At 47.6% G+C, this 24,629-nt stretch overlaps 1 protein-coding gene across 2 annotated transcripts in view; it reads left to right on the plus strand.

Annotated features, from left to right (window-relative positions):
* TYRO3 (TYRO3 protein tyrosine kinase) overlaps positions 1 to 19,138 on the plus strand; it is a 94,060-nt gene extending 74,922 nt beyond the window's left edge. For both annotated transcript variants that reach the window (XM_015429522.1, XM_015429523.1), the window contains exons 17-19: positions 8,864 to 9,023; positions 11,456 to 11,592; positions 14,406 to 19,138. In XM_015429522.1, the coding sequence (XP_015285008.1) occupies positions 8,864 to 9,023; positions 11,456 to 11,592; positions 14,406 to 14,778 (670 nt within the window). In that variant the 3' untranslated portion in view covers positions 14,779 to 19,138. The remainder of the gene's footprint in view (positions 1 to 8,863; positions 9,024 to 11,455; positions 11,593 to 14,405) is intronic.
* Positions 19,139 to 24,629: the final 5,491 nt, after the last annotated feature.

Raw genomic sequence — 24,629 nt, forward strand, 5'->3', positions numbered from 1 at the left:
AAAGTTACATATGATTTCAGAGACAGAAAACTGAAGTAAAGGCAGGACTCTGAAGATTGCCTTTTGAAGCAAATAACAAGAAGATGCTCAGAAAGTTCTCTCACAACAACTAACATACTAACATTGAAGCCGAGACAAACAAGAACTCTACAAGTATATTGTTGTACTAACACTTAGATTAACACGGATATGATCTCCTCCTCTTGAGTTTTTAGTGTAGTGTGGTTATCTATCCTTTATCCTTAGATGTAATCCCCTTCCCTTATATATTCTTTGTAGTTTTGTAGTCTTATAAAAAAAATAATAAAAAATATCCCTCCGGGGATTTTAAAAAAAAAAAAGTAGTTTCACAGGCCCCTGTTTTACAGTGTTGCAGAGCATGAGCCTTGCAATTTCCATGACTTACCCTTGTGCTGTTCTTTTATGAACTGGACTAGATTCTAAGTGGTGCCAGAGGAAGGCACTGATGAAAGCAAGTTTTCCCACTTCCTTCAGCATCCTCCTATGAGCCTCAAACAGGTGATGCCAAGCATCAGGGCAACGCATGAATGAAAGGTCACACAACATGGGCAGCCATATGAAGGAGCAGAAAGCGAGCAGAAGACACATTCCAAGCATTAGGACCATGGATATGTTTGCCCTGGCACCTTCTTTTGAATGAGGCAGAAGGCAGCATTGCAGGGGCTAATGGGCTACAGCCAATGAAGAGACACAGCAAGGGGCTTTATAAGTAAGCTACTCCTCTTTCAGGTCGGTTTTTGTTGCTGCAGCTGACCCACCCTGGGGATATCATGGGGCCAACCAATCTGGGGCCAACCAGGAATTGTTGAGGAGCCCCTGATTGACTGTTGGGAAACATTTTTTCAGCTGCTAGAAAGGGCATGTTTTAGATGAAATAGGCTTGGTCTTCAACTGGTTAGGCCATAATTAGTTTGGCAGGAATAGGGCAGTTTACTTCCAATAGGTAAGGTTGATTGGCAAGCACCCTGAGGCCCTGAGCATGGTGGAGGCTGTGTCCAGAACAGCCCATCACATGTCTTGGGGTGGGGTTGGCAAGGAGTACCCTTGGTGCTGAGAAACATCTTTCCAAACCTGGTAGCAGTCTAACAGTGCATCAGGGAAGGGGAATGAGGCTTGGGACCTCTCAGCACATTTCATGTACAGGTGAGGGTAAACAAGACCAGTGGAATCCTCTGGGGCAGGTTTGGAGCTAGCATGGATCTGCCCAACAAAGGCAGCCATTGGTAGGCCGCCTAGCGCAGCCTGACCTTTAAATATGTTAGCATATTTTAATACGTTATTATGTATATCAGTTATTTAAGTAAAACTAGTTAAACCCATGCAGTGGTCTGCTGTCTTCATTTGGGGGTGCCAAGACAATCACCCCTCTCTGCTTTTTCCATTAGTGGAGCATCTTGCACCAGTGGAAGTGCTGTGGGCAGAAGAGTGGGGAGGCGCTTTTACCTGCCATCTGAGTTATATGGCTGCTTGTCCATGTGGGGTCCTCCAGACTTTAGCATTGCCTTTTTTGGGGCAGGGAGAAGAGGGAAGAACCTGCTTCCGCCAGCACCTTCCGTTGCTACTGCATAGAATCCAGCTCATTGACTTGTTAAATATCTTTGGTGGGTGTGCGCTCTCCTGCTTAAGTTCTTTGACATGACTAACAAAAGACACAGCAAACTCATACATTCTCCCTCCTACACAATGCAGCATGTCAGGAACCTGGTGAAATTGATTCAGGAAGACAAGGCAAGGAGGATCTTGGCAAATAAGGAACCAGTTAAATTTGACTAAGGGAAGAAATCCTGCAAAAAAACTACAAAGGAAATGTCAGCATGGCTCTTCCTAAGCTGCAACCAACCCCCTTTCCTCCAAACCATTATTTGGGACTGCATCTCACAGTATGTGTTCTCTCTCCCAGTTCTATGAATATAATGTTTCACATTTTTAAAAAACCAGTTTGCAGCAGCATCTGGAAAGCCTTTTGTGAGGGAAGACCTCATAGATGTGTAGAAGAACTGAACACTGCTACTGATATCTCCTTATTTGTTTAAATATCTATGCCATTTAAAGGCACAGAACAATTAAAAAACAAAATAGCAGATAATCCTAATGACCTGCCCACTGGACGCAAACCTTCAGAACCTTAATTTTTAACAAAAGCCCTTCTGAAAGAGAATAGCCCTGCATAATTACCAGAATCCAGGGATCTGATACTTCTACCCAGAAGGCTTGTGCCAAGGAGGACTGGGCTTTCCCAAATGGGATCCCCTGTGTGCAATCCTATGCATCTGTGGAAGGGAGCTCTGGCTCACAAAGGCCTATGCTGAAATGAATTTTGTTGGTCTTTAAATTGCTGTTGGACTTGTTTGATTTCCTAAATGAAGATACTCACAGCGACCAATTCGACTGCAGGTTTTAGAATATCTGGGAGTCAATGGAGCCTGGGCCTGAAGCTCTGGTTTAGGTTACATAGCATAACACATAAGCAAATACATAACACCCCTCTCCCCTAAGTTAGCACACATAATCTTTCAATTAGTTTGGGCGATACCCTTTTTGGAAACATCGGAGTTCCCCATCTGGCAAGACAGAGACTGTCCATGTCCATAGAGCCGTCAGGAGCCGTAGCGCTCGAACTATCAGGGTTTGGAGTGGTGTAGAGCAGTGTTAGTTCTGAAGGTTTCTCGCGTTCCGTGCCGAGCATCGGTAGTTGATTGGGGAGTGTTGCAAGTGGCCTCCGACCCAATAGTTGACTGGGGAGCGTTGCAAGTTTTTTATAAAGTATGGACTTGCAAAGAGTGTGCCATGGAAAATGGACTGATTGGTGCCCATGAGACAGAGCCACACAAAGAAGACACATGCCCGGCTGAGGGAAGCCTTGGACTGAAACAGCATGTTAAAACCAGATGTGGACCCATGGAAGACCCAATGTTATCCTTCCCTGCCTCCCTAACGATGACTGCAAACCCAGGTAGACGGCATGCCAGCCTCCCTGAGAGTCACAGACACTTGGAACCAGCAGCCAGAGTAATGAAGAAGCCATGCTTTGCAAAGACAACATAAACTTTCCTGTTAGAACACCATGACAAGCCTCATCTCCATCATGTAGGCACTCCCCCCCCACCTTCTTCTCCAGCTTCACCCTATACTGCACATAGCTCCAAGTTGTGACAGGATTAGCTCACTCACCCACCCTGCACTCATCAAGACAATGCTGCTGCCAAGCATTGGATCATTAACACTGATGGCTGGCCATGTGTCGAACCCAGTACTTTTCAGTGGCAACAAAGATGGGATCCCGATGAGCAGGCCAGGCTCACCTTCCAGCGCAGCACCAAGCATCATTAAGGAAATGCCACCGTGCCCCGCACCGCTCCCGAGCAGCATCGCACTGCACCCGGCATCACTGAACACCGCTCCCCCACTCCACGCTAGAGCCATGGCCTCCGCTCCGGGACACCTAGAGGTTTTCGACCCCACTCATCCCGAGCTCTGGGATTCATGGACGGACCAGCTAACCTGCCATCTCGCCTTTCATGAGATCACCGATGCAGGCAAGAGAAGGGCTCTCCTCCTCAACTCGTGTGGCGTGCACACTATCCGGCTCACAAAGAATCTCCTGGCCCCAAAGGCGATCCTTGAGTGTACGTACAGGGAGATCTTAGATGCCCTGACCAGGTACCTCACGCCCAAGCCGACAATGCTGGCCAAACGGATGGAATTCCAGGGGCGTATCGAAAAGCCCAGTGAGACAGCTGCCGCATTCATGGCAGCGCTGCGCCAGCACGCCATGGAGTGCGACTTCTCTAAGGTAGAGGATAACCTCTTGACCCAGTTCTCCTGGGGAATCAGCATCGTGAAGCTCCGCAGAAAGATGATTGGCACATCCGACATCAAACTCATCAAGGCCCTCCAGCTCGCCATCGCACACGAGGCCTCCCACCACGACTGACCACCGTCAGCGTCCCATCTCGTGCTTCCCGAATCGGCACCCGAGAACTCAGACAAGGATGACATCCGTCTCATCTGCGTACCCCACCACCGGAAGCCGACAGGATCCACAGAGGCCTCCAGACACCCCAGTAAGCCTACTGGACGTTCCCCGTGTGCCAGCTGTGGAGAGGTGCATGAGCACAAGTCGTGCAGGTTCCAGGATGTCAACTGCCACACATGTGGGAAACAGGGACACCTTGCCCGCGTCTGCAGATCCAAGGGCAACCGGAAGTTCCGGAACCATCCACCACAGCCACACCGCCAGGCCTCCACGCACTACGAGACCACTGAGGGCATGGATGATCTCTACCTACTGACCAGCCAACCCTCGCTACAGGTACTACGCCTCCCCAACTTACCTGCAGCCCTGAAGATCCAGGTCCAGGTCTCGATTGAAGGGTTCCCCTGCCAAATGGAAGTAGACTCAGGGTCAGTGGCTTCCATCATCTCTGTGGAAACGCTGAACAGACTTTGTCCCAATGGCAGGCCCCACCTGCGACCTTCGCACTTGAGCCTAGTGGACTTCCAGAGGAACCCGGTTCCAATGAGGGGTGTGGGGAGTTTCCGGGTGAAGTACCAGGGTTTTGAGGGGTTCCTGGCCTTCATAGTAGTGGAGGGAAATTTGGTTAGCCTATTGGACCGGGCGTGGTTTGCACCGTTGGGCATCACAGCAGGGGGGGGGTTAATAAATGTGCGCTTGGGATTTTGCTGATGTTTGCGGGGAGTTCCCCACGGTATTTGATGGGGCTCTGGGTTGTTACAAGGGCCCCCCTGTTTCTTTGCAACTCGACCCCCAAATTTCCCCCATCTGCATGCATTTCCACACTGCCCCACTTGCTTTGCGGCCGAAGATTGATGCGGAGCTAGACCGTTTGGTGGCACAAGGGGTCCTCGAACTGGTCTCCCATGCACCGTGGGAGACCCCCATTGTAACCCTCATAAAGTCTAACGGCGACATCCGCATCTGCATGGACTATAAAGGCACTTTGAACAAGGCCCTTTCCGACCATGCATACCCCGTCCCAGTAGTTAGTCACGTGTTGGCTACCTTAGCTGGAGCTAAGATTTTTGGAAAGTTGGATCTTGCACAGGCGTACCAACAACTGTCAGTAGATGAGGCCACAGCGATGGCCCAGACTACTGTAACACACCGGGGGGCTTTTAAGGTTAAGAGGTTACAGTTTGGCGTAAGTGTGGCCCCGGGGATATTTCAGCAACTAATGGACTCTTTGTTGAAAGGGATCCCTGGGGTGATGCCGTTTTTGATGACGTCTATCACCGTGGCCCCCCCAGACGACTTCGCCTCTTGCCTCCGTGCCATCTTTCACCGTTTTGACTCAGCGGGCCTCAAGGTCAAACGAGAGAAGTCCCTCCTTGGGGTCCAGGAGGTAGACTTCCTGGGCTTCCAGGTCGACGCGTCTGGCCTCCATCTGGCGAGGGACAAGGTCAAGGCCATCGTGGAGGCCCCCAATCCCACATGCAAGGCAGAACTTCAGGCGTTTTTAGGACTCCTGAACTTTTATCACGCCTTTTTGCCACACAAGGCTGCGGTTGCAGAGCCTCTTCACTGTCTCCTGGTTAAGTCAGTGCCCTGGTCATGGGGCTCAAGGGAGGAGGCGGCGTTCAAGGGGGTCAAGGCACTGCTCATCTCCAATGAGGTGGTGGCGCACTTCGATGAGTCCCTACCTGTCATCCTTGCATGTGATGTCTCCCCCTATGGCGTCGGCGCAGTTCTAGGCCACCTTTTTCCTGACGGCCAGAAGGTCCCTGTGGCTTACTACTCACAGACTTTGACGGCCGCCAAGCGCAATTACGCGCAGATAGACCGGGAGGGGTTGGCGATTGTGGCAAGGGTAAAAAAGTTTCATAACTTTGTGTATGGGCACCCCTTCACTATTGTAACTGACCACAAGCCTCTCCTTGGCTTGTTTGCAGCAGATAAGCAGACCCCCCCCAGGTACCCTCGCCCAGGGTTCTCTGCTGGTCTCTCTTCCTGGACGGCTACAATTACCACCTGGAACACGGCTGGGCAAGGCGATGAGGTACGCCGACGCCCTCAGCAGACTGACCCTTCCATCCAGAGATGCTGACCCGGCCCCTGCCTCCGGGGTTCTGATGCTCGAAGGCCTTCCTGAGCCACCCCTTCAGGCCCTGGATATCGCTGCCAACTCAGTCTGGGACCCCATCATCTCCCGGGTTTTGGGCTGGGTGGTGAGGTAGTGGCCCATGACTTCCACAGGCCCCGAGTTTGCAGCGTTCACAACCCACAGGGATGAGCTGGCACTCAAGGGTTTTCTCCTGTGGGGAAACAAGGTCGTAGTTCCACATGCCCTGCGACAATGGGTCCTCCATGCTTTCCACAAAACGCATCCGGGAATTGTAAGGATGAAGGCTATGGTCCGGAGCTACATTTTGTGGCTGGGAATCGATGCCGAGATCGAGGCCTGGGGGAGGAGATGCCAGACCTGCCAGGCGGTCCGCCCAAACCCGCCAAGCGCGCCAACCTAGTCGTGGAAGTCTACACACAAACCTTGGTCCCGGCTACATATTGACTTTGCCAGGCCCTTCCAGGGGCTGTTATTCCTAGTAACAGTAGACGCATACTCCAAATGGTGGGCGATCAGCCCCGTGTCCTCCACCACCTCCACGAAGGTCGTCATATGCTTGCTCCACCGGATCTTCTCAACTGCCTTCATGTCCGTGGAGTTCCAGGAATTCCTCCAGCGGAACCTAATCCGTCACATAAGATCGGCACCATTCCACCCCGCGACCAATGGTCAAGCAGAGAGGATGGTTCACACAGCTAAAGAAGGATCACGGATGGGGACTGGGAGTTCCAGCTTGTCTGCTTCCTACTGACTCAGCGAACAACACCCAACCCCGTCACCGAGTGCTGCCCAGCCAAACTGCTGATGGGCCAGCGTCCCACAATCCTGTTGGACTGCCTACGTCCAGACCGGGCACCGGACTCCAGGCATCTGACGAAACAAAGGGACACCCACCGGGGGGTGACCCCGTGTTCATCCAGAACTTTGGGAGAGGGCCCTCCTGGATTGCAGGCTGGGTAGTCTGAGTCACCGGCCCGGTCTCCTATGAGGTCTCTACAGAGGACAACCAGAACCCGAAGAGCCGCCACCGCCCTCGACATAACCCAGAAATGGTCAGTCAGCCAGAGGCAAACCCGTGCCAGTGCCCCGGCATTCCCTCTGAGAGCGCAGACCCCCCGCCTATCTGAAGGACTATGTAACATAGGTTGGATCGAGACTAAGGGGGGAGGGGTGTTATGTAAATGGACCACCACCAGGGGTCCGCGGCTAAAGCAGGAGCTTGGTCCCCAAACACAAAGGGGACCTAGGATCCTAGTCCACCAGTAATCCACCAATAGCACCCTTGGCAGGAGATTCAAACCCTCCAATGGGGACAGAGGTGTACCGGGTGGAGTATATATAGTTGGTCTTGCAGGGCCGTTTTGTGTGTTTTGTTGTGAAGTACAATAAACGCATCTGAATGCATGTCGTGGTCCGAGTTCTTCATGCGTCGAACCCAGTACTTTAAAAATATCATAATTCCCCAACCTTTTATTAAAGAAATATAGCAATTTGGCTAACAGCAGTTCAAAGTGGCCCTTGGCAGCCTTCACAGTGGCTGTGTTCTTCTTGCTGCTTCAGTGGGCCAAGGCGACAATTCCTTGCCTGCTGCAATGACTAGCTCAGGTGGGCCAAGGCGACAATTCCTTGCCCGCCACAGTGATTAGCTCAGGTTCTGTGGGGCTGCCTACCCACAAGATCCAATCCTCATCACCAGTGTTATGTACTGAGATTGAGGCAGCATTAACAAAATAGTGATTTCTTTATTCAGCTCAGAACACAGCAACAAGACTCATAGAATGATGCAACTATATACATTTTGAACCAGTGAGGCCACACCTCCTAGCACAGTAATGACCAATTACAATAGAGAGCTTAGGGCCAATGGGATTCATTCCCACCGAAGGTCAGAGTCTTTCCGGATTGGTCTGTTACGTAACAGCGACCAATCCGACTGCAGGGTTTAGAATACCTGGGAGTCAATGAAGCCTGTGCCTGAAGCTCCGGTTTAGGTTACATAACATAACACATAAGCAAATACATAACAGCCCAATTCCAAAATACGATGAGTTCTGATGTGCTGGGAGGTAAAATGAGGGCTCTCCAAGCATCCAGCTCATGGAATCCTGCAGTTCTGGAAAAATGGTGGCCTTAAAATACTTGGACATTAACAAGTTTGTGAGACTGCTGCTGTTTGAAGGAAGTAATCCTAAGATTTCCTTCTTTTCCTGCCCTGAAATCCAGCTGCACAGCGTTCCTGGTGTTAAACAATTTGCTTCCTTCCATTCTGTTCCTCCCTCCAAACCTGCCCTGCAGGAGCACTCTGTTCTGGTTCCTCCTACATGCTCAGATTGGGGGAAGAGTCTTAAAGGAGGCAGGATAGTTTGTGCTTCTGCAAACATAGGCAGAGCAGAACTATCCCAGTATACTACTACGGTAGATGTCCCAGTCTTGTCTATAGTTTCTTGAATGAAGGTCTGACTACATCATCTTAGCAAAAATTCTTGGAGGAGCAAGGTGAACTTGTTTGGTTTGAGATTGGTGTCCTTCGTCATCTTCGAGGCTTAGCAGGTTTTTTGCCTGGGCAAAACAGCTGAAGATGACATCCCATGCCATTAGGTGGGGATAACCTTGGCTCACTGGTGGCCTGAAACATGCCCAGTCTGATGAATTGCACAAGGGTAAAAGGCGGATTTTGAAACAGGTGGCCTATATATCTGCTATTTCTTCTTGCATTTCCTAATTTTCCAATTCGCTTGAATTCTCTTCTGATTTCTTAGGCTGGATGAAAACATGAACGTGTGTGTTGCTGATTTCGGCCTCTCGAAGAAGATCTACAGTGGAGACTATTACCGTCAGGGCTGTGCCTCTAAGCTTCCAGTGAAGTGGCTTGCACTGGAAAGCCTGGCGGACAATCTCTACACAACACACAGCGATGTGGTGAGTGTTTTCTGCTCTACACAAGTGGCCTGACTCAGCTTTCAGTGAAGCCCACTCAAGTCAAAACCAATACTGAAAATCTTGCAAAATATCATAATGTCAGAAAGAATAGTATGTGAAAGTGACTGGCATCACTTGATCATGAAGGATGCCTTAAAAGAAATAAATGAACCACTTTAAAAGAGAAGGACTCCCTACATTCTGTGAGGAAAACTCATTTTTCTGTGGAAAGGGTATAAAGTATCATAATGCAAGCCATACCATTCCAAAAGGGGCAGAAGTCTGGAATTAGAGTATAAATCTTCAAATGAAATTATGTAATTACTGACAGGAATTGAAACTGAAACCCAAACAAATGGGAGCCCATGTATATTTCTTCATGTATCCATTAATTTGAATCTCAAGCAGGATGGATGGCCTATATTTTTTAAAAAAGTTTTCTTTCAACCTGTTTTTGACACCAGAAGTGAGTCAGGGTAGAAGTACAGTGTAGAAAGCAGCAGAACTCAGTGAAGTAAGTGAGGGAAGCAGAGTTTAGCTCTTCTTGTCTTTAGGCTCTGATTGTTTTCCCAAAAAGTTGGCCCCCCACCTTTGAATGTGAAGAAGCAGATTCATGTATAAACTACACCTGGATCCTTCCCCTCCTGATCACGTCTAGTTTGAGCTAGAGCAACTAACTGACTAAGAACCATTTGGCAAGTCACTGAGTGACATACTTGGAATGGGAAGACCTCCTCAACCAAGAAGCACCCTGGCTGGCTTTAGAAACGGCACTCTCAGTCTAAACTTTGATATATGTTGCATGGAGAATGGATAGGATCAGAGGTCATTTCGGGGGGGGATTGCGGGGGATCGCAGTTCCCCCGGGTGAGGTACGGGGGGCGGGGCACAGGATGAAGCCCCGCCCCCTGCTTCCGGCCGCCCCGCTTCCAGCCCTCATTCAGCCAGGAGGAGGCAGGAGAAGAGGGAGGGTAAGTTGCTTCCTCCCTGCCTCTCCCCACCCCTGCCTGCCTGGGGCGAGGGAGGGCCTCCACGGGGCTTCCTTGCACTCCTGCTGGCCTTGCAGGTCCACCGCCGGGCCCCTCATGGGGCTCGGCAGTGGAGCTGCAAGGCCGGCGGCGGCGGCCGGGACCATTGGGGGCGGGGTGTGTGGCCTTATGACACACTTCCGGTGATGTCAGGGGGTGTGGCCTTATGACACACTTCCAGTGATGTCAGGGTGTGTGGCATATGATAATGAGTTATGCTAATGAGTTCCCCTAGCTCTTTTTCTACGAAACGACCCCTGGATAGAATACAAAAATGAATAATCAAATAGCAGTAAGATGCTGAATGTTTTTTATCGAGTTAACTGCAGGTAGCATTACGGTATTGTAAAAGAAGGAAGATTGCTCCATCTAGTGTATAGTTGTAGTAATCCTAGGCAAGAAAGGAAAATGTTTAAATTCCAATATGAAGGCAGGCAAAAAGATGGACAAAGAGAAATTCTATACTATCAGGTTATTCTTGAGGTCCTTTTAGAATGGATCATGGTTTGTACAGGAAAAGAATTAATCATGCCATATCACACCATTTCATTTAGGAATATTTCTCTAAAGCCAGTACAGGGCAGGCCACATGCCTGTGCCTGATTAATTTTATTTGTTGAAAATATGAGAGGGTATTCTGGCTGTATGTGCTACGAGGGTGTGGTGGGTTTTTCTGGTTTTATAATACATATTTTAAAAACCTTGTTGTAATAATTTTTATTGTTTGCCGTCTTGCAGAGCCTGTTGTGAGGAAAAGCAACATTAAAATGTCCTAAATTAATCGTAAATCTGTGTTGTAAAATGCTGCTTAGGTTCCAGGGGGAGATGTATCCTGCATAACTAAAATGTAAATTTCCCTTTCCTCTGTGTGCCTAGGTTGATTATCCCACTCAGGGGTCATTTCATAGAAAAAGCGGTGCAGGAGCTCATTAGCAGAACTCATTAGCAGAACTTATTTGCATATGCCACACCCTCTGACATCACCGGAAGTGTGTCAGAAGGCAACACCCACTGCTCAGGCTCCACTGGACTGTTTTGGATTGTTAGCTAGGGGGGGGGACACGCAGATCTGTCCTCGCAGAGGAGGGAGAGCTTGTACCTGAATAAAACTTAGTCTTAAAGGTGCCACTGGACTGTTTTGGACCGGGGGGGGGGAGCTCTGCAACTTACCTGACTGCTTCTTGCTCTGATTGAGGGCTGCTGGGAGCAGGGGGTGGGGCTTGTTGCATGTGCCGCCCCCTGGGCTCTTTACTGCCGGAGCTCCGCTCCTGTGTGCTCCTGCAGGAAATGACCCCATGATCCAAAACATTTAAGCTGAAAAATTCCAATAAATCAGGTGAAAATTTGTCATTTAAATAATTATTAGCCACATTTTCCTCATGCTTTCCTGTTGCTTTATTTCAGTGGGCATTTGGTGTGACTATGTGGGAAATTGTGACTCGAGGGCAAACTCCTTATGCAGGCATTGAGAATGCAGAAATTTACAACTACCTCATCAGTGGAAACAGACTGAAACAACCACCAGTGTGCCTGGAAGATGTGTGAGTAGCAGTTTGTTGGACCATTTCTTTTACCCAAACATGAGCATAACTTCTGCAGCTCAGGCCACACTGAAATAAGCAGAAGCAACCTGTTAGCACAGCCATGCTTTTTTGCCAGCTCAGATTATTTGTATGTAAGAAAGGCTTCTAGTAGGTTCTACTCATAATAAAGAATTCTTTCCTAATAGAAGAGGGGTTACAGTTTATTTTATCCAAAGTTTTTCATAGTCTTCTGATCATCTTCAAAATATTGTCAGCAAGTTGCTTTGAAAATATCTTTGACAACCAACCAGTCCTGTGGCTTAACTGGTAGAGCATCCATTTTGCATGCTGAAGTCCCCTCGTTCAATCCCTGGCATCTCCAGTTAAAAGGATCAGGTTGTAGGCAGTGTGAAAGACTTCTGCCTGATACTCTGGAAAGCTGCTGCCAGTACTGACCTTGATAGACGAATGATCTGAGTCAGTATAAGGCAGCTTTGTATGTTCAAATAACTTGTTCAACTTCTGTGCTTTGCTGTTTAAGTTGAATATAAACAGGCTTATTTAACTTGTGGGCATGCACTTCTATTATTTCAGACATTCTGATCCTTTAAAAATTAGAGTAAAGATACACCTACACCAGATCACCACCCTGTATTGAACCGGTGTAACTGTCATGACTTCAAAGCAATTCAGGGCCTTGTAATTTTGAAGTGACTGGAATTATGCTATTCTTATAACATTAGAATTCTTTGGGTTCTTTGGGAGGTCATGACAGTTCAACCAATTTAAAGAACACTGAAGTCAATGAGCTTAGAAGGGTGTAACTCTGCTTAGGACTGCATTGCAAAAAATGTAGTGTAGACATGATAGTCATAATCATGCGATGAATGAGTAAAGATAGATAGATACAAAATACACTATAGATTCAAGGTGAATAAAGTTGCTAAATGTATTTACAGTGTAATCTTATGCAGAGTTACTCCAGTCTAAACCCACTGATAGCACTGTTAGTGTGGCAGATGTGCAACGTGATCCTGTCTAGGTTTACTTAAAAGTAAGTACCTCTGAATTCAATAGGGTTAGTCCCAAGTAAGTGAGCATAAGATTAGTTTTAGAAAAGAATGACTGTCAACTGCGTGCTGGAAATATGCATTGTTTGGAAATGATGCTCTGTGAATTGAATTGGCATGATAATAATGGACCTGGACAAGTTCCAGTTCATCTGAGAAATTTGATATATCTCTACCAGAAAAAGAACCTGTTAAACTTGTGATCAGGAAAACTCAATTCTTATCTCATCTTCTTTCTTTTCTTAATCCTACATTTAACTCAGAATTTATAAATCATAAAATAATGCTTGGATGTTAACAGATCTGCTGTTCGTTTACGTTTGTTGTGCTAGGCTCCCTTAAAATTTGCCATTCTTCATTAGCCCTGGACATGCTTCAGAGCATTTTATTTATTTGTTTTTTATATGGAAAGTATTTTTTGCCACTCTAAGTAGATACACCGTTCAAAACTTCAATGGACTTTGAAGGAGGTTGCGCTGCTTAGGATAGCTCTAAGTGTCATTTAGTATGGAAATTTAGAATGCTTCAGCATAAAAAGCTGCAAAATGTGATGTAGTGGTTAGAGTGTCAGACCGAAGTTCAAATCTTCACTCTGCCATGGAAACTTGATGGGTGAACTTGGGCCAGTCACACTCAGCCTAACCTTGTGAGGACTAAATGGAGAGGAGAACAATGTAAGCCATTTTGAGTCCCCATAGGAAGAAAGGTGGAGTACAAACAAAGTAAAGAGATAAAGAAATGAAAATAATAATCGCTTCATAAGGCCTAAGATTGCTGTTTCTTATATTATGGCCTCTGGGTACTGCATAAAAGTGCACAGACAATAGGGCTGCCAAGTGGGAGCGGGGGGTGGGGAAACCCCCACTTTGGAGGCCCGCCCCTTCTGTTAGACAGGGTAAAGCTGTCTGCCTCAAGTGGTAGAATTCAGTAGTCAACTGAAAAGCAGCAAACGTCTTAGTTTGGAAAATCATATGTTTTGTTTTATTCTGCCAAACTAGAGCGCCATTTGAATTTTCTGATTCCAGTTCCAAACTTACTCAGTCTACTGCTGCTCAGATGGCAGAGTTTAAAGTTGCCGTGTTTGCTAATCCAGTTCTGCATACATGGCTTTTTAATGGTATTCCTGTCCATGTTGCTAACAGTGAACAAAGGAATTTGGAATACAGGGCAGAAAGATGCATCATCCAAGTACAGGATGCAAAGACTCATAAAACTCATTCTATGAGCCAGAGGGCCTTTAGACCTGTTTTTCTGAATCAGGTCCCTTCCTAGATTGCATGGCAAGCTGCTATTTGACCTGATGAGAATTTCAGAAGCAGCTTGTGATGGCCTGAGGATTAGCTCTTCAAAGAAGTGGAAGGAAAAAATATTGCCAGAACTAGAGCAACCTCAGGGCCTTGTAAAAGGCTAAATAGAAATTTGGATCCCCACATTCAGGGAGGGCCAGCCCCTTCTGTTAGACAGGGTAAAGCTGTCTGCCTCAAGTGGTAGAATTCAGTAGTCAACTGAAAAGCAGCAAACGTCTTAGTTTGGAAAATCATATGTTTTGTTTTATTCTGCCAAACTAGAGCGCCATTTGAATTTTCTGATTCCAGTTCCAAACTTACTCAGTCTACTGCTGCTCAGATGGCAGAGTTTAAAGTTGCCGTGTTTGCTAATCCAGTTCTGCATACATGGCTTTTTAATGGTATTCCTGTCCATGTTGCTAACAGTGAGGCTTACACAGACAGCCTTTCTTAAAATGCTCTGTTTGCCTTGCAGCTACGATCTCATGTGCAGATGCTGGCATTCGGAACCCAAGCTACGCCCAAGCTTTGGAGCCCTGAAATTGCAACTGGAAATGATCCTGGCCAGACTGACACTGCTCTCTTCCAGTCAGGATCCTCTGTACGTCAACATCAGGAAGCCACATGAAGCTTCTAGGAATAACCCCACAACTGACTGTCCCTTTGGAACTTTGGACAGTGAAGTGAACACTGCAGGAGCAGCTGCTGCGGTTACTAGTGACTATCGTTACATCTTGAGCCCCTTGTGCCTTGGGAATGATGCCGAAAGAGAGGAACACCCAGATGCATCAGAAGGGGAGGCCAGGAGCCTTCTTTATGATTTGGAGATGGGAGCAAAACCATGTTAGTCTGAAAGGGGAAAAAAGGACATTTTTCTCTCCTCCAATAAGATGTTTTTTCCTCTGTGATCACATGGCACTGCTTTATACAAGACAGTTGTAGGCCACTTTGAAGCAGCGTAGGTAGCTATCATGTGAGCTCCTTCTGTAACTGCCTACAGCTGTTTGGTTGCTATGGCTGATCTTTCAAAAGGGTTGTGGGTCCTCCTGATCACCTCTTGGCCTTCTGATGGGAGGCTCAGCCGTGGGAGAGGCCCCAGCTATTACAGCCAGTGAATGCTTATTTGCCCACAGAATTCTCACTAAGTACTGGAGTCAAGTGGGATGATAGTCAGTATTCTGCTTCTTGTAGGTCCCCCCCCCCCCGGGTTCTGGGAAAACACGACTGGGACCAGCATATCTGGACATTATTATCTGGCAGGTAATCATATGGATTTACACTCTCCTTCAGGGCATGAGGGGGGGAAGCCTCCTTTAGCAGTACTGCCTAGACCTCTTGTCTACCTCAGTGGTTCTCAACCAATGGGATCTATATGGCTGCTTCTGTGCAGTGAAGAAACATTCTGCCCTTTTCTTACAGTGGTGTTCTGTGGACAGGCATAGGCATCCCTCAAGCCTTACTAAGCAGCTGAACAACAAAATTCCAGCCCCACACTCCACAGGGCCTGCGTATTGACTTTCTGTACTTTAGCTTTGACATAGAATCAGTTATGATCAAGGTTGCCATTGAGAGCAAAACTAAGAGGGTGATAAATGCAGATGGACATGAACCAAGATTCAAACATTTTAAGAGAACAGTGTAGACAAAGCTGGCACTGTGTGGAATCAATTGATACTAAATCATGCAAAGAGAGGAAAAGCAAAATGCATATACAAAGCAGAGGTCTATAGTGAGTGTAGGAGGCAGTGCTTTAATGAAAAACAGAATTTCTTTTTCCTTTCTTTTTGAGGGGGTCTATCCTGCTGCCTAAATTTTTCCTTATAAACAAACAGTACCTTATAGGAGGGAAATTGGTAAACTGACACCATGAGAAAAATGCCACAGGTGTCTTCTGTGTGAAGAAAGGGTTTGAGAATCGCTGGATTACCTGATTCGAGGCTCTTCTGTCATTCTACACAAGTTCAGCTGCTTTAAAACATAGCTTCGCCTATTTGGGGCAACATTCCAGAGGGATATACTCAAGTTTTTTAAGGTCTCGTTTTTCAATTAGCCCATATGATTAATTGCAAAGGAGAATAACACATACTCTTTTTTTAAAAAAAGATGAATACATGTGGAAATCAATATTTTTTGTACAGCTGTTCCTAACATAGAATATGACACCTTATCAAGGCTGCCTGAATTTTTTGCATACTCAAATTCTTCTTTCCTGTTTGAAGGACTCCCTGATGCCATGATACTCAGCATGCAACAGAATCACATCAGATGTGATGCCAGTGAAGTTAGATACTTGTCTGTCGAACTGATTTCCAAGAGAGTACAAATGCTTCACGCTGTTCCATTGAAATCTACAGAACTTAAAATGCTTGATTTTGGCTCAAACATCCCCAATTGTTTGCAGGTGGGCAGATCCTTCAGAAGCTGTCTGCACCACCAAATTGCACAGACAGTTAAAAAAAACACTGACAGAACGTCTTGTTATTCATGCTTACTTGTTAGATATCTAGTTCAACACTTACTGAGTAGCCATTTCTTCCTGTCACTTGTAGAAATAGGTAACCTAAAATTATTGAAGCTGAAGTCACCAATCAAGTCCTCTTGAGGGACAGCAAGAGGCCCCTTCTACAAATCACTTAACCCTATCATGTCTTAATCTTTCTTGTTCACATAAATAGGATGATTGAAGATAGTGACAAGTGGTCATTTATATCTTTTACATTTACTCTGCCAGAGAATGTAATTCATATAAATAAAAACCATCCTTCACCATCATTAAGAAATAGAAGGGGGGGGGGTGCAGTGTATGCACTGTTCTCAGTTACTCTCCTTCCATTCTATGGAACAAAGTAAATTCACTGTCCTGAGCACGACTATACGTTGGGGGAACCTGTGCACCCTACAAATAATGGGGCACATCATCAGGGAGAGATTTATACATACACACATCCCAACTGTTATCAGTGACTTCCCTTTACTTTCTGCCATGTAAAGATGTATTTTTCATTCAAACTTGTGAACTAAGTGTTCACTTTGCCCTTACTACCACATACCATAGTGCAATTCAAAACATTTACTCCCTTTTAAGCCCATTGACTTAAATAGATTTAGAAAGGTATAACTCTGTTTAGGATTGTACAGATAACACTACACAATCCTAAATACACTTACTAGGGAATAAATCCCATTGAACTCAATGAGCTTTACTTCTGAGTATGCAGGCTTGGGATTGCCCTGAAAGCAATCATTAAGGGCCAAAGTAGACATGATGGCACCCGTTTGTTTATTCACATGTTTGTCCCATTAATTAAGGGGGAGATGGGTTTTAATTTTTTAAAACAACAGTAGATACATGTAGCAAAGCAGAGGGGGTCCCTCGTCTGCCTTATCTCACTAGGCATTTGCTCTAGGCATTTTTCTTCCCAACCCAGCACTGATACTATAAGTGACACAGGCCAGGGGAGAAATGCTTGAAATGACAGAGCAGAGGTAAGTCAGGTTAGGGAGAGTTCAGCTCTGCTTAACATTAAAAAAAATTAGATACATGCACCACTCAGAGTCCACATGTGAACAATCAAAATGACTTTCCCCTCTCAGAGTGACTGCCTCCTAAGGTCCCCTGGGGAGGGTTGCAGGGAAGAGGGACAATGTACTGCATTGTTTACTGGATCTTGTAATAGACGAGCACATTCTTCCCTTCTTCGGCTGCTTTTACAAGAGGATGTGAAAAGATGCCCCTGCTGTGGAAGCAGCCATGAGTAGGGTGGAAGTATACAAGGACAGCAGCTGCATCCCCTGTCCCAGCACTATTTGCTGCTGTCCCCCTACAACCCCTGCATCTCTCTTGTTTTGGTACAGAAATGCCAATGATTGTTCCAGCCCCCATGAGCTGGCATCCCCCCCCCCATCACAGCTGAGAGGTTGTGCTCAAAGTGCTGCATCTCAGCTGAAGGGGGGAAAGCCTTTGGTGTGTGTGTGTGGAGTTTAACTCCATTTTGAATGCAGTGCTTCGCTCTTCCTTTCCCAGGACTGGCTGCAGGAGAGCATCCACGTAGATGTTTTGCCCACATCCACCCTGTAGTTCCCCTCGAAGACATAGTAAAGGATTTTTGTTTTGCACTAACTCAAAGGGGAGAAGTATGGGAGCCCCATGAGTCATGTCAGCATAATACTCTGAGAACCTTACATAAATTTACATTGAGAAACTGGGAGGGGGAGAAATCCTCATTTTAGTTTTACGTATGTTAACTATGAGAACTGGACAGGAAGGAGTGGCTAATGTTAGCTATTTTGCATTACGTTATTGTGAAATAAGCCTGAAATATTACAAGTGTCACAAGCATTGATTAATCCATCATAAAATAGCATGTGCTCTAAAAACAGGTCATTATTTGTGCAAACATCATCCACGGTATTCATTTATTGCCTGTTGTATTTGGTTGTGCATACCAGTTTCCCATAATTGCAATGGCATGTTACCAAAACTAATGATTGGCATGGGGATGATAAAACTGCTGAGCTACTAACATTATAACGGTGATTAAAAATGGTTGTGTATGGTCAATTTTGAGACATCCACACTAGATATTCTTGACTGAAGTGGTAGACTTAGGACCAAACAGTAGTGTTCAAAATAATTATCCTCTGGGCTATTGTGAGAAAATCCCAAGGTTTAAATTTCATTTTTCAATCTGAATCCAGATTTGAAATGACTATTCTACCATTGGCTGAATTTGAGATTTTGAAAGACACTAATCTGGTTGAATTAAACCACTTGAAGTAAGCATTCTACAGAAGCCTTTCTGATGGCCCATGCAATAATTCAACGTGAGTGTAGACAGAACTTTATTGGATGTTAGGCAGTGTCCTTCCCCATTTATTAAGGTTGTTTACAAGAGACACAGGAGAGGGGTGAGAGCATAACTCTTAATAAAGAATGCCATCTTCTCACCTGATAGAATGAAGAAGGCCATCTTCTCAAAACTGCAGTATGAGACATGAAGTCAAATAGCCCAGTACTATGCCTTTTTACTTGGAATCAAATTTTACATCAGTTCAATCGGATTTATTCTCAAGTAAATCTGCATAGGATTGCAGTTTAAGTTTCCTACAGCAGCCACTTAGCAAGAAGAGCAACTGTACATATAAAATCTAATTTTCTGAAGCATGTCATTTAGTTTTTATGCTTTTATAAAATAAAATATGTACTGTGTCCTAGAGCTTGTCTTTTATTAATTCCCTGTCATCACTTTGGAATTGCTTTTCATGAGTTTTTGAAAAAGAATTAACCAATGTGGTTGTCCCCATTGCTTTGAATCAAAATGCACTGCATCAAAGATCTACTGCCATCCCCAGTCTAAAGTGGTAAAGTTGGGGCCAGACTTTCCCAGAGTGCATTGCTATCATGGCCAGGCAGTTGCCAAGAAACGGTTCCTGCTTTTATGTCAAAATTACTTGCGAGGACTGCATCTTCTGCAGTCTTCCAAAAGTCAACAACATGGAATATTTAATGAGATGAGACTGATCTATGAAGGAGTTTAGTTCCTATGCTGGATACTTCTTCTTGTTCTTTCAGTACTGACTTTTATGCAAGAAGAAAGGCTGTCTTGGACATACATCTGCTATGTTATTTTGTTTCATGCCAGGAAGACTATACTCAGGGGTTGTTTCGTAGAAAAAGAGCTAGGGGAACTCATTAGCATAACTTATTAGCATATGCCACACCCCCTGACATCACCGGAAGTGTGTCATAAGGCCACACCCCCTGACATCACCGGAAGTGTGTCATAAGGCCACACCCCCTGACATCACCGGAAGTGTGTCATAAGGCCCGCTTTGGGGGGGCTTTTTTAAAAAAAATCAGCAATCGCTGTGTCACTATAATGCTAAAATGCTAGAACCAGTTTGGTGTGCTGGTTAGGAGCATGGACTCTAATCTGGGAAAACCGGATTTGATTCCCCACTCCTCTACATGCAGCTGCTGGTGTGACCTTGGGTCAGTTACAAGTTCTCTCAGAGCTAGGGTTGCCAAATATGTTTTGGAATGTGCGTGCGCGTCACCTGGAAGTGACGTCGCACGCTGGGGGCAGGGCCACGCCATTTGAGGGGAAAACTCTTTTGTTTTCCCCTCAAATGGTGTGGCCCCGCCCAGCGTGTGACGTCACTTCCGGTGATGTTCCGGCGGCGCGCGCGCGCGCGCACACTCAGAAGACTCCCGGACGGGAAGGAGCCTCCCCCGCCGGTGAGTCAAATCGATTTGGCAACCCTACTGGGGGAACTGTAATCCCCCCCGAAATGACCTCTGACTATACTATTTAAAAACAGAGACACAGTACTATTTAATGACATTAGGGTAAAATTTTATTCAAGGTATAAGCTTTAGCGTGCAAGCACACTTCTTCTGATACCTCTCCCTGGACTCAAACTTTGTTCTGCTGCTTCAGACCAACATGGCTATATTGGCCAGAATCTATCTACAGTAAAGCGTCTTAATTTGCTCCTTGGCCTTGACACGTGGAAGGTTCTTTCCACAGTGCTCTAAAATGGAAGTCTCGTGTACATACAGTGGAGCTGACTGATTTTTCCCCCTTCAAAGCTTTCAAGTATTGAGGCAGGAGACGATGAACCATTAACAAAAACCTTTATTCAAGATTGCTTCAGGTCTCGAACAACAACGCTTGCAGTTTCTCTATTTATACCGTTGCACAGTGAAAGCAAACAACATTGTAACTCTGTATGATAGGCCTGATTGGCCCTAAGTGGAGCCATGTGATTGGTTGCTTCTAGTGTGGCTTTAGGACCAATGAACAATCTTTATTCTTCAGCCAATAGTAATGCAAGGATTACGATACCATATTCAAACACAATAACTCAGAACATAACATCCCTCCCCCTTGGTTTAGACAACATAGTCCTTCAGGCGGGGGGGGGGGGTGCCGTGCCCGTTGGGACCGACGTGGTAAGGGCGTAACCCGTGGAGACTGGACCACAGGAGAATCGTCCCATGGGCTCACTCGGCCCCTTGCTGTCCCGCAAAGATTCAGAGTCCAAGCGGCCAAACACCGGCTCACCCATCTGGCTGCGAGCCCTTGTGTTCTGGTTGGGTGACAGCTCACTGTGTAGACCTGGCGAGGCAGGTGGAGGCGGGAACCCCCTAGCGGTGACTGCTGGCTCAGTCAACTGCAGTTCCCCCTGACGTCCGACAGTCTCCCAGACAGGAGGTGGCATCGGTAATCCTGGGGTGGCTGGCATCTCCCGAGCGCCAACAAGGTGTGGAGGTGGGAGATCTCCCGAGTCAGCAATCTGTACTGGGGAGTGTTGCAAATCCTCATTGACAGCAGGAACTGGGGGGTGTTGCAATTCCTCATAGACAGCAGGAACTTAAGAGCGTTGCAAATCCTCATTGACAGCAGGAACTTGAGAGCGTTGAAAAATCTCATCCTGTCTCAGCCAGCGCCACCTCAGCTGGACGAGGTGCCAGCGGCAGGTTTGCCCTGTGCTGTCCTATACCTGGTACGAGATCGGCCCAGTGGCCCGGAGAATGGTGGCGGGAACCCAGCGAGGGCCTTCCCCGTAGTTCCAGGCATAGACCAGCTCGCCCGGATTAAACGATTTGGTGGTCCTGGATGCGATGGGGTCCCGGCTGCTGTCTGGTGCCAAGTCCAGGTGGAGCCGGCTAAGGAAGGTGGATAGCCGGCGTCCCATGAGCAGCTCTGCAGGAGACCGACCTGTGGTGGCGTGAGGCGTGGAATGCTGTTGGAAGAGGAAACTGGTGAGGTCGGCACGGAAATCTCCCCCGTTCAGCCTGCAGAGCGCATCTTTCATAGACCTGACCATTCACTCTGCCTGGCCATTGGTCTCCGGATGGAAAGGGGCAGAGGTGATGTGCTGTATTCCCCGCTTGTCCACGAAGTTCTGGAACTCAGCGGAGGAGAATTGAGACCCGTTGTCGGAGACGATAAGGTCCAGTAGGCCGAAGGTAGCGAAAAGTGATCCAAATGACACGTGACGTCATTGAAGACACCTGGAACACCTCCAGCCACTTGGAGAATGCGTGGATGACCAGGAGAAGCGTTCTGCACCAGAAAGGCCCCACAAAATCGATGTGAATTCACGACCAAGGACCCCACGGCTTTTCCCAGGGGTGAACAGGGACAGCAGGTTCCTCCGGGCCTCAACTCTTGGCAGCGCTGGCAAGCTCGAACCCAGAGATGTATGGCGTTGTCTAGGCCCGGCCACCACACGTATCCCCTCGCAATCGCCTTCATCTTCACAATCCCGGGATGACCAGCATGCAAGGCCTCCAGCACCTTGGTTCTGAGCGTAGGAGGGCCAATGACACGGTTTCCCCACAGGAGACACCCTTTACTGACCAACAATTCTGAAGCGCAAGACTGGAATGGCTGGAACTCAGCCTCGAGCTTCCCAGGCGGCCACCCCTGCCACACGAAGTTGAGAACTCTGCCAAGGGTCTGGTCACGGCGGGTCTGGAATGCGATGTCAGCCATGGCCAGTGGAGGCTGAGGAAGTTCCTCGATGAGAAGTGTTTCTTGCGCCGGAACCTCGTGCTCACTTGGCAGTGGCAGGCGGCTGAGGCCATCGGCATGCCCAATGGATTTCCCTGGCCGGTGGACCAGGGTGAAATCATAGGCGGCCAGCAGGATGGTCCATCGCATCATCCGCGGAGACATGATTTGCGGGGTTTGACGGCTGCATGTGAAGATGCCGAGCAACGGCTTGTGGTCAGTGACGATCTCAAACTCCCGGCCATAAATGAAATCGTGGAACTTTTTTACGGCAGCGATAATGGCCAGTGCTTCCCGATCGATTTGGGCATAGTTCCTTTCAGCAGCAGAGAGCATCCTGGAGTAGAAGATGATGGGGGCTTCTCGCCCCAAAGGCAGCCGATGGCTGAGTACCGCCCCGATTCCATAGGGGGATGCGTCACACGACAACACGAGCGGTTCTTTCTCGTCATAGGGAACGAGGACCCTATTGGAGACTAGCAAAGTCTTGATGGCTTGGAAAGCGGCATGTTCCCTATGGCCCCACGCCCACAGAGCATTCTTGTCCAACAGTCTATGGAGCGGTTCTGCGACAGCTGCTTTGTTTGGTAAAAAAAGTGTGATAGAAATTGAGGAGCCCTAAAAAGGACTGCAGCTCTTTCTTCAATTTAGGCGGGGGTGCATTTCGGATAGCGGTGACCTTGTTGGGGGCAGGGTGTATGCCGTCTTTGTCCAAAACAAACCCAAGGAATTGCACAGTTGGTACGAAAAACTCAAATTTCTCCTTCTTCACACGCAGGCCGACCTTCTGTAACCGATGGAGGACTTCTCGCACTCGGGCAGACAGCTCGATACTGGAGGACCCTGTGATCAATACATCATCAAAATAAGGAACAACACCTGGTATCCCTTTGAGGAGGTGCTTCATCAATTCCTGAAAAATGCCGGGGGCGACGCTGACTCCAAACTGCAGACGATTCACCTTGAAGGCACCCCGGTGCGTTACGATTGTTTGTGCCTCCGCAGTGGCAGCGTCGACAGGGAGTTGCTGATATGCTTGCGCGAGGTCGATTTTCGCGAACACCTTGCCCCCAGAGATGGAGGCCAGCAGATGACTCACCACAGGGACCGGATAAGCATGTGGTTGCAAGGCCTTGTTGAGGGTGCACTTGTAGTCTGCACACAGACGGATGGAGCCATCTGGTTTGATGGGCGTGACGATCGGGGTGTCCCACTTCGCATTGGGAACTGGCTCCAATATGCCCTGAGCAATCAGCTTATCCAATTGTTCATCGATGCGTGCCTTGAGTGGAATGGCGCTTCGGCGTGGCTTCAGGCGAATGGGTGGAATGGCTGGGTTTAGGTTGAGGGATATTGAAGGCCCCTTGTAGCAGCCGAGTGTGGAGCTGAACACCTCCGGAAACTCCTCTGCGAAATTGGCAGCACTATCGAGTTCGGTGTGGTTTATGCCGACAACGTTGATGTCTAGTGCAGCGAACCAGTCTAGGCCAATGAGGCTCGTCTGGCGGCCCTCGATGACGAGCAGGTTGAGATGGCCATTGAAAGTCTTGTTTCTGTTAGTTACCAACTAGTTAAAAGTTGAAGGCTGCACTCTTGCAAATGGTGTGCAGGGTACCTCGGACAGATCTGGTGGAAGGTAGCCCATGACACGATTGACAGGGCGGAGCCAGAGTCCACTTCCATTTGGCAAGCACGACCTTCGATATATACAGTCACCTTGATTTTAGGGCAGGTATGCAGGCCCTGATGATTGTACAAATGGTTTGTGTAGTCTTTGGGAGAACTAGCCTTATTGCTGTACAGCGACCTCCGATCAAACGAACGAGGGAACGATCGTTGGTGCCTGCCGGAGGAACCCTCTGGACGACGGGACTTGTCAGACGCAGGACGGCCCTTTGATCAACAGACCTTAGCAAGGTGACCTTTCTTTCCGCATGAATGACAGATGGCCTCACGGAAATGACAGTCCCTTTGGGCATGCGCCCCACCGCAGCCAACACAACCTCCCGTTCGCGGGCTTTTTCGAGAGCGGCACGGTTTCTGGTTGGCCCTCATTCGATACACGCCATCATCGGATGAGTCTGAGCAGTCGTCACTAGCGTCGGCCTGGTCTGTGCTGGCACCCTGGTGGATGGCATCAGTGCAGCATGACACGTGACCATCTTCAAGCTGAAGCC

This window comes from Gekko japonicus, unplaced genomic scaffold, assembly GCF_001447785.1.
Source record: "Gekko japonicus isolate JY-2015 unplaced genomic scaffold, Gekko_japonicus_V1.1 scaffold251, whole genome shotgun sequence".
NCBI classification, from domain to species: Eukaryota; Metazoa; Chordata; class Lepidosauria; order Squamata; family Gekkonidae; genus Gekko; species Gekko japonicus.